Genomic DNA, 10,668 nt, shown 5'->3' on the forward strand with positions numbered 1-10,668 from the left:
ATGATCATGTTACACAGCCCGGCACAAAAACACAGTTTCAATCATAAGGTGATTTCCCCATTCAAGACAACTTTACAGGGGTGAATTTTTATATAACTCACACATTTGAATTTCAGAAAGGCTTAAAGTCATGCATAATTAAGATCATGAATGCTTTGAGTGACAGACTGTGTACAAGGCGTCACCACACTCAATGAGTCCAAACCACCATCTCGTTCAAATGTGGTCACTTCAGGCTCCAAAAATCCAAGATGGCTACAGCCAAGATTGCAAACTAGAGGCATCAAAACGAGTCCACAAACCAGTGGGTGAAGTCACAGTGGCTGCACATCCATTATTTCATACAGTGTATGTTCAAAAGCTATGTAACAATAATGTTATTGTAACACTTGCACACTTAGCCTGCGCCACTCAAGTTTAATGAAGACAACTTTTCTATCCTACTTAGATCGTTGTCAGGTTAAAATAACATTTCATTTCAACATTTCATCATCATACTTTGACCTGACGAAGATCCAATTGGGACCGAGATGTCTTCATTAAACCTGTGTGGCATGGAGTAAATGTGCAGGCGTTACTTTATTCCTCGTGTCTGCTGTTTTTTGATGGCCTTGCACCTCCTTAATGTGCGTGTAACTATCCTCTCTCAACTTACCACAGAAGTCTTTCAAAAAGATATATATATATATATATATATATATATATATATATATATATATATATATATATATATATATATATATATATATATATATATATATTCTCTTAATCTTCAAACAAAATGCCTCACATTACTGCATATCCATGACGTTTGAGTAAATCGCTTTTAAAGCAATAATGAATATTGACTGATTCGATTGGTGGACATTCTAGTGATTGCAGTGGTTGCATTTGACACCATTCTCTGTTTTGATCAGGGGGTTTGACTCTACCATCATAGAAATAAGGATCTGATCATTGCTGTCATCATTATGAAACAATGATCATTTCTATCAGTCCTAAGATGATCTTTTAAAGGTGGATCTACTGGTAGTATCAATAGTGTTTATACTAATGTGAAGTTGTTCTTTTGTTTCCATCTAAAGCCAGATCTTCAAATGTTTCTACCGCTTTCTTTCCTTTTAAAACATCAGACTCTGATAACAAAACGGCCAACACAGTGCTGTTTGAAACAGATGTTTGATTCTGTCACTGAATTGTACTCTATTCAGCAATTATAGTGGAGGATGTCTTTGTGAATTATAGTAAGGATCAAACATTTCTGTTGCTCAGAAACATGACTACCATGTGAGCAGGGTGAGCCGGTAGTATTGTTGTGCAGATATAGCATCTGGGGTCATACTGAAATATACCGGCAGCAGGCCATTATTAATAATTTAAACCAACACTGGTCTTGCGCAAGCAACTTGAGGAGCACAATGGTCTGCATCAAACAATCAAACAATGACTCATAAAAGCTTATTTTTCACACAGCCCTGTTGTCAGGAAGAAAGCCTGCATCGCTCTGAAATAAATATATTTCTTGACCTCTCTGTGTACATCAATATGTCATGGTGCTAAAGAGCCGTCCAGCCAGTTTAACATCTCAATTTCTAGGAAGAGAATCAAATAAATGTGTTATCAATCACCTTATACAACAAAACAACTGTTTAAATGTTTTCTCTCCTTTGTGCTTGCTCGGTCCTGTAGATTTGGTTGCCAGCAGTGCACAATTAGTCACCTGGCAACAGGACACAGTTCCTGGCTTTGGAAATGATCGCGCGTTGCAAGTACCAGGCTGTGCTTACACTGAGTACACATGCAGGAGTGCAGGAGCTGTTACCCTTTGCTGGATTTCAATAACCTTGCTGTATAAAGGCTCTCAGGAGGGAGCGGGGCAAGGACACAGTGGCCGGCCATTATTGACAAGCAGCCAAGATGAACTGCCTGATCTTATAGTTGAAGAATCTGCCATAAAACTCTTATACATGTTATGTATTGTTTTTTTTTCTTCCATGAAGTACACTTAGTGCCTATCTTTGTCATACATATGTCTTGACCCCACTGCAGCTGTGTGCCATGAGTCGCTTTGAAGTTCAATGCCCTCTTTTTTCACTTATCTTATCTCCTGTGGTATGGCTCAACACTTGAAGAGCACCGAGGCCCATAATTGGAGTCATGCTGGAGAGATTAAAGAATGTGTTAACTGTCACCACTCAGCCAAGCTTGGACGTTCAGTCTTCATCCACTGAGCCCTTTGTCCTGACCTCTGGATGTGTTGAGATTTTTTACATTTACAGAGGGTAGTATTGATGCTGAAATGGCTTTTTGTCTCATTCTCCTGTTTGTCCAACATGCACAGTCTTCACTTGTCCCTCCTGGTCATTCATGAATGATAATGGGTCGTTTAGAGAGTCATTCTTGGATCCAGTGTTGAGTCTGCCGCTGCTCAAGGCACCAGCAGTAATATGTTTAGTTCATCCAGTCACGACCTGTTTACTCTTTCCTCCAGGGCTACACTCCCCATCTTTTTATTGAAGGCTTTGTGTAAATTGCTTCTTTGCAGAGCTTGGACATTGGAAAAGTTTAAGTATTTTCTATATTTGAGATGTGAAAAGACATTCCTGTGAGCTGCTGAGCATTATTCCACAGCTTCTGCTCAGGCAAGTCTCAGACTGAGTACCATTTTTTTCAAATGACAGACTCAAGATTGTAAGACCTCATGCTGTGACAGATTTAAGATTCAGACATCGCTATGATACGGAAGAAGGGAAAGATCAGTGATAATATTGAATTTGCCATGGTATCCTTGACAAGAAAACATCTACACAGCTTCATCTGATGTGTTGATACTCAGATATTTTTGAAAAATTAGCCTGTCACAGTCTTCATATGCCTGTCATTCTTTTAATTGCCTGATAAAGCTTCAAACACAAGTTCACTGTGGCCTTTATTTATGGATCATGATTCAGGGAGTGAAGGCTGAGAGCCAAAAGTGCCCTGGCTCAGGTTCATTACTTAATGTCACTCGGAAGAACACTTAACACAAGGGATCATGGGTCTCCTTGTCTTCTAATAATACTCCCTCTTGGGTTTTATACCACCCTCTGGATTCAGTTATACAATCCTGATTCCAAAAAAAATGTGAGGCATTGTAAAATGTAAATAAAAACAATTGCAATTATTTGTTAATTCTTTTTTTAAATATATAAACTTGAATCGAGACAAAGACTAGATATTTACTGTTGATTATTATTATTATTATTATTATTATTATTATTATTATTATTATTATTATTATTATTATTATTTATTTTATTTTTTTTTAACAACACTCATTCTGAATTTGATGCCTGCAACACATTCCAAGAAAGTTGGGACAGGAGTTTATTGTGTTATATCTTTTCTTTAATCGACGCTCAGTTCGGGAACTCTGTTCAGGAACCGAGGCCACTAATTACTGAAGTTTTGAGAGTGATTTTTTTTTCTCAAGATTCTCAAGCAGATTCCTCAAAATCTTCAAGATTTAAAGACTGTTGGTAAGAACAGGCCAAAATCCCATCTGAACACAGAAATTGGTGTCCTCATACAGGACGTGTCTGGAAGCTGGCATTGCGAACAGGGTTTTCTCCAAGTATTGGATAGATTTCAGTTAGCATGCTCAATACATTTTTTGCCTGTCATTCCAACATATCGCATATATTTTTTTAGGAACTGAAATGTTACTTTTTGTTGTTATTTCTTCATGTGTTTTATTGTGTTAATACCAATGTCTGGTCCAAATTTCATGTGACTAGCAGTATTGGAAATGTGTCTAATGAAAACAAACTCAACGTTTTGAATACGTACTTCCCTAATCATTGCATCCTGTTTATATTTACATTTACACAGCATCCTTCCTTTTTGAAACCAGGATTGTACTTGTTTATTTTGAATAGAGCTTTGAAGCATAGATAGCTCTGTCGTGAGTATAGAAAAAACTCTGCACGACCCGAAGTTCTCCTTTAGGCTGCTCAGGGGCTCGAAGAGGATAAAACTTGGTGTATGGATCTATAAAGCCATTGGAAGTACTCCCTGTGGGCACTGCTGAAAATAAGCATGTGTTTCTACTCAAGCTGTTTATTTGAATGGAATTGTAAAGAGCGTTCCTTTCTGTAATTTTGCATGCACATGCTGTCAGTATGCTATAACTCTATTATTAGAATAATAATACACCACAAGGCGATCGCTTCTTATGATAATAGTGGCAAGTTGCTCACTCTCTTCTTAGACTTCTTCAGTTTCTCTTCAGTAGCGGCCTACACTTGTCCTCAGCTGTTTACAGAGGATGCTTATTCTGTGCGTAGCATTCATATGTAATATGTTTGCTCAGAAATGTAGAGCACAAGGCCCCTCAAGGTCTGACTAGTAGGTAAATGCTCTGTGTTTGCAGATCAGGTTTCTGTGGATCTCATAACACCGTTTTGTATACATTGATGTCTGCTGCCCTCTGTAGAGCTTGCAACATTCTAAATGTATCCTTGGCTTCCATTAACCCTTTGAATCCTGAGCAATATGAACTGATTTCTGTCAAAAGTATGGGAAGAGTAATGAAAGAAGAAATGTTCCACAAATGTGTTAAAAATTAGTAAAATGTACAAGAAAGGTACCTTAAAATATAAATCAATAAATAAAGTCAAACAAAAAACAAATAAGTAAAAATTGCATTAAAATTATAATTATTCTGTAAAATTTAATAATTTCAAATATGTAATTATGATTATAAGAAATACAGTTCTTTCCTATATTTTTTCTTTTTTCTCTAGATGTTTTCAAAAATAATTTTCTAAATCTACTAATTTCTTGCAATTTTTGGAACATTTCTTACCAAGTTGCTCACTGCCTTTTCTCCCGTGTGTTTTAAAGAAATGACACCAATTTGCTTGGGGTTCAAAACATTTAGATACTTGGCGTTGAAAGCAGCAGAAGACAAGTCATGTCAATCCAGGTTTTAAAGGATTAAAGAGAACGGTTAATGTGTATGCTACTGAGCAGTACTCAATTCAAATTGTTAAAAGCAATCTTTGGATTCCTTGCAGTTCTTTACACACATTTGTAACAAAGCCAGGTGATAACGAACTGATATGAGCTCTCAGTTACTGGCAGAATTATGTAAAAAATGCCCGTGAGTACGAATCCTGTGGAAGGCCTGCTGTCACTGTAATCTATTCTGTTCAGCTGGGAACCAATTAGTTTACCGAAGGTGTGCAGGATCACTTGTGTTATCTGGTGTCAGCCTCTCTATGTAGAGATCTCTCTAATGTTGAAGTCTCAAACACTTAGACACAGCTTCTTAATTATGTAGCAGTGTCTATAGGGGGTTGAGATGTTGTGAACACTATTGTGCTAATTTATGTTGCTAATTTAGCTTTCATTTTGAAGCCTTCGGTCTCCTCTGAGGACACTTTGTGCCGTGGATAGTCTCTGAACAAGCTGTGGAATTTACATCCTGCTCGCCATGTAAGCCTTCAGGGGGAGGCACACGCAAGGTTTCAGTTTACTGTGTTTCAAGCAGTTATCACAGAATATCCTTTGTCAGCCCACCTGGCTGCAGAGCCTCTGTGGAGCTGTGGGTGGTGCCTGTTCTCTAATAAAGTGCGTTGAAAAGAGAAGAGCATACAGTCTCCGATATCTCTCTGTGAGGAAATTAGGTCTCCTTAGATTAGACCATTTAAGATAAAGACTCCCTCACTATCTGCTCCGGAGCTGCAGCTGCATAATCCACAGGCATGCACTTGTTGAGCTTGTGTGCTGAAACACTAAAAGTGTTGTCCTCAAGTATGAACACCCCTCCCCCTACCTCAGATGTCTTGAATTCCCACAGAGAACGTCTGATACTTCTACATATAAAAAAGCTCTTCAAGATTGAAATAATAAAGGTTGAATATTATTACAGCTTGTATGTCTTAACTTTTCAGTGGTAATTCTTGTTTTCTGGCAGTATGTGTGCAAGGCCTGGCCATTGCATAACAAAGTGTGCAATATGCTAATTAGTGAATATTAATTAGCTGCTTCACCGTCCTCATTGTGCAAACAGAAGCAAACTGGAGCAGGCCCGAGCTGTTCACCTGCCCGCCCCTCCCCTACTGGCTCAGGAGGGAACACCCTGTGTTTACTCTGCCAGACGATGCCGCACCATCCAGTCTTGTCTTGAAGAGCTCGCTTTGTAGCTGTGCTGATTTTTGATAGTTCAGCATGTGTGCCACTGTGGTTCCTTTTATGGGTTCAAATTCTGTTCACCCATTTGAATGTAAAATTATAAGGGTGGGTCGACCACATATTTCCATAGAATAGCTGCAGCTTAGGGCGGACATGAGGGACAACTTGTCAACATGGCTTCATTAACACGTCAATTCCTCTGTATCTGCCTCTTATAACATGCACACAGACTGTAAAATACAGCTCTTACTGTACCATTCACAGGGGTATTGAATCCTTTTGAGACACGTAAAGAAGGTGCCATTTCTTACACGTGAGCTTCTACCATCACAGATAGTGTTCACACAAAACCGACATAATGAAATTGGATAAAAGTGTCAAATTCAGAGTGTTATTTAAGTGGCATTATTATTTGCAATTCTGGCAGATAATATTTCACCATGATAATATCTGTTCAATGATATGCAATACATAATCTACCCGTATAAGATTGTTTAGCCTGCTTGTGAACATGTAGCTGTATTTGGGTCATATTTCTGTGTATGTTTTTGTGTCAGCGTTAATGCATGTCATCAGCGGGTGCGGTGCCAGCTGAAGCATGACAGGTGTGTGTGCTACTGGAGTGTACAGTAAATATAGCTGGTGAAAGACTTCTCACTATTGGAGGCACGGCTGCAGTGTTTTTGAAGTGTTCATCTTGTTTTGCTAAGTATTTATGCGCAGGCTACAGCTGTCCTGTCACCTCTGTATGCAGCTTTGTCTGTGAGATTCATGTCAAACTTCACAGCAGCTCAGGAGTGATGGTATTTGTGCTCTCATTTTAACAAGGTTAGCCTTCTTGAGTCAAAAATGCAGCCTTTTAAAGTCAAGCAGCTTTTGTCAGTTGTCAAGCGGCAAGTTTTATTGCTTGTAAAGGCAAACCCATTAACGGTCACTGGGAGAGCCCTGCAGAGCTGCTTTGCTGTGACATGACTGAGCCATGCAACCTCAAGTAATAGCACATAATTACATAAGATTATTTCAATCATACGGAACTCCTCCAGAATTGTATTGGTATGTAAACCAGAAGACAAATGCAAGCTAAAAGATTGTCTTTTTGTTTCACTTGAAGCAATTTCTTTTTTAAAAGTCTCACCTCCTAAATTTGTGATGGTGACAGCCTTGACATGTCAAACATGCCATGTGAGATCTAAGATCAGTAAATGGTTTGCATATTATTTCTATTTTTTCCCTCAGAAGTTTACAAGGCCATTGTCATATGTCATAGTCCTAATAAGGAAATGAGGGCAGGCGAGCTCTGACATGTCTGCACAGCTAACTCAAAAGTCTGATGTTTTCACCCTCTGCATTTCCTACAGTCACTATATAGACACTATAGACAGATTTGTGCTGAAGTTAACATTGATGTGTACAGACTGTACATGCAATAGCACTTTTTTTTTTACCTGAGCTCTGCAGAACTTAGAACTTGTTATCAGGTTGGTGCTAATGCTCACTGAAGTGTGGTATGCCACAGCTGATTATTCTTGTAGTGTTGTTTGTATTCACTTTGCTTTTGCCTTCTACATACTGGAAAAAACAAAAAATATTGGATCGATTCCAGTTAATCTTAACTCACTCATCACTCAGACAGTGGCGCGCACACACACACACACACACACACACAGACAGACACACACAAGGGCCCACAAATACTGTTCAGGCTTAAAGCAATGAATCCGGCAATCGATTTCCAAATAAATAATTCCCTCAGTGTTGTTCTTTGTTTTCCACCATGCCATTACATCTTATCTTTTTCTCAATCAATTTTCCCAGGGTTCCACCTGATTCCTCGTCTGTCTGGTATCGTGCCAGAGAGCTGCCTGTTGATTGTGGTGGGTCTGCTGGTGGGGGGGCTCATCAAACTGGCCGGAGAACAGGTCCCCCCAGTGCTGGACTCCAGATTGTTCTTCCTCTGCTTGCTGCCGCCAATTATTCTAGATGCTGGCTACTTCCTGCCCATCCGTCCCTTCATGGAGAACCTGGGCACAATCCTGATGTTTGCTGTTGTGGGGACCTTGTGGAACGCCTTCTTCATCGGGGGTCTGCTGTATGCTGTGTGTCAGATCCAACCAGCTAATCCATCAGAACTCCACCAGCTAGAGTTGCTGCCTTGTCTGCTGTTCGGCTCCATCATCTCAGCTGTGGATCCTGTTGCTGTGCTGGCTGTGTTTGAGGAGATACACATCAATGAACTGTTGCACATCCTGGTGTTTGGCGAGTCACTGCTCAACGATGCTGTCACTGTGGTGAGTGACCAAAACAGGATATATAGAGTAGAGATTGGTGGATTAGAGGTGTTTCACAGTGGGGATGTCCTGATCTGATCTCAAAGATCTGTGTGTGTGCGTGCGTGCATGAGTGTGTGAGGAGGTGCTGTCTCCCTCCTGCTGCAAAACACCTCATGCAATAAATGACGCAGTATCAGAGCACAGTCACACGTTTGAGTGAGGTGAAATTTGTACTGTATGTGGGCAGCACCTGATTTGACAGACGCTGACAGCTAGCTTGCTAACAAATATAGTTGAAGTTATTGGTAAATTTTCCATTTTCTTACGTTCCGTGTCAGCCTCGCAGCTCACTGCCAGACAGGCAGCATGTTTTATGTGGTGCAGTCTGCATTTTTTCATGGCCTATATCATACAATATTGACCGGTTTAAAGAGATACTTTTGAAACAATGTGGGTAGTATGTTTAGATTAACGGTGGTAAACTGTCCACACACAGCAAGGGATCCACTGACTAGTCTGTCATAACATAAAATCCTCTGTTGACAGCACATAAGCTGCCCTGTTCACAAACAGCACCACCTACAGTATAAAATTTATGACAATGCACCAACTATAGTTTCAACGACTGATTGACATCAACACTTATCTATGTGTGCTTAAGTGTTAAAGATTCCCATAAATCTGCTCATTTACCAAAGCCCACAGGTCATATGTTCAGCTACAACTTTGGCTTCACTGCACAGTTAAATAAGCAGGACGGCACTGTGCCATCATTGGCACAGGCAATTTTGAGCTGAGGCTCTGGTGAGAGTCAAAGCAGAGCTCATCAGCCTTGGAGCGGTTGGCAGTTGATCTGCATGATTAGCCTCTCTGGCATTCCAGAAGTTTGTAGATCCCCATAGTGAGATACTTAGCAAAGGCTTGGTGCAGAGGTTGAACTGGATTTTTTATCTGTTTGGCACAAATATTATTTACCCTTACAGGACAGTTAAAGGATGTGCTCAACCTTTACATATTCAAAAGGTATATTTAGTAAGTGAGAACCAAAAAACTTTAAATTAGAGTTTAAAAATGATCAATCTATGTCTTTTACCTTTGGTCACGAATTTGTGCTCTCCTTTGACATTTACCCTGTTTTTTCTGCAATGTGTCACCACTCCAAAAGCCATATCTACTTTCAATACAGTTCCTTCATGTTGTCTTAATTCTGTGTTCCTCTTTTGAACACAGTCAGAAAATCAATACTGACACATTGTGCAAGTATCTGAAATACACTAGAGTTTTCATCATCCTATCAACAGCCTGTTGCTTTATTTCTAATATCTATTCATACTCATCTACTCCTCTTCTCCTAGGTGTTATACCACCTGTTTGAGGAGTACTCAGGTGCTGGCACAGTGACAGTGATGGACTGTTTCCTGGGAATCATCTCCTTCCTGGTGGTTTCGTTGGGTGGTGTTCTAGTGGGAGCTATCTATGGGATCCTGGCCGCCTTCACCTCACGCTTCACCTCCCACACACGAGTCATAGAGCCACTATTTGTCTTTGTGTACAGCTACATGGCCTATCTGTCAGCTGAGATGTTCCACCTTTCTGGCATCATGGCGTAAGTTTGGGAGCTTATTTTAGATAGTCTTGCATAGAATTGCATATTCTCAAAATATACTGTATATATTAAATGTTTTATATTATTATTTTCCTTGGGATCTGCAAGTACCGTTAATCATTTTCTGTTTTTACCAATTTTCACTGAAAGTAATGTTTATTATATATATATATATATAATAACAATAATAATGATAATCATTATTATTGTTATTTATTATTATTATTATTATTATTATTATTATTATTATTATTATTATTATTATTATTATTAATAATATTAATATTATTATTAGTAGTAGTAGTAGTAGTAGTAGTAGTAGTAGTAGTAAATATTATAGTATTATTGTTAATGTTGTTTTTGCATTTATTTGGGTTTTTTGAGTAACAGCTTAGTTTCCATTTCTATTTATTTATTTATTTATCAACTTACTTAATAATAATTTTGCAACACTATTGTAAGGATTGACATTACATTTTTTACATGGTTACCAGAGGACAAACGTTTATTAATGTCTTTTATATGCATATGTTTATGTGCATATAAGCATTTGTTACTACTTCATTGGTCCTGTATATACAAACTGAGCATCTGTTGTGTTGTGTGTGCTCTCTG

General features: G+C 38.9%; 1 protein-coding gene across 2 annotated transcripts in view; it reads left to right on the forward strand.

The window, feature by feature from the left end:
* The window catches only part of slc9a1a (solute carrier family 9 member A1a), a 43,030-nt gene that overhangs the window by 5,954 nt on the left and 26,408 nt on the right, over positions 1–10,668 (forward strand). For both annotated transcript variants that reach the window (XM_088084267.1, XM_042490267.2), the window contains exons 2-3: positions 7,993–8,465; positions 9,803–10,053. In XM_088084267.1, coding sequence (XP_087940393.1) covers positions 7,993–8,465; positions 9,803–10,053 — 724 coding nt within the window. The remainder of the gene's footprint in view (positions 1–7,992; positions 8,466–9,802; positions 10,054–10,668) is intronic.

Source organism: Plectropomus leopardus, chromosome 11 (assembly GCF_026936395.1).
Source record: "Plectropomus leopardus strain MGB_pleo_1.0 chromosome 11, ASM2693639v1, whole genome shotgun sequence".
Lineage (NCBI taxonomy): Eukaryota > Metazoa > Chordata > Actinopteri > Perciformes > Serranidae > Plectropomus > Plectropomus leopardus.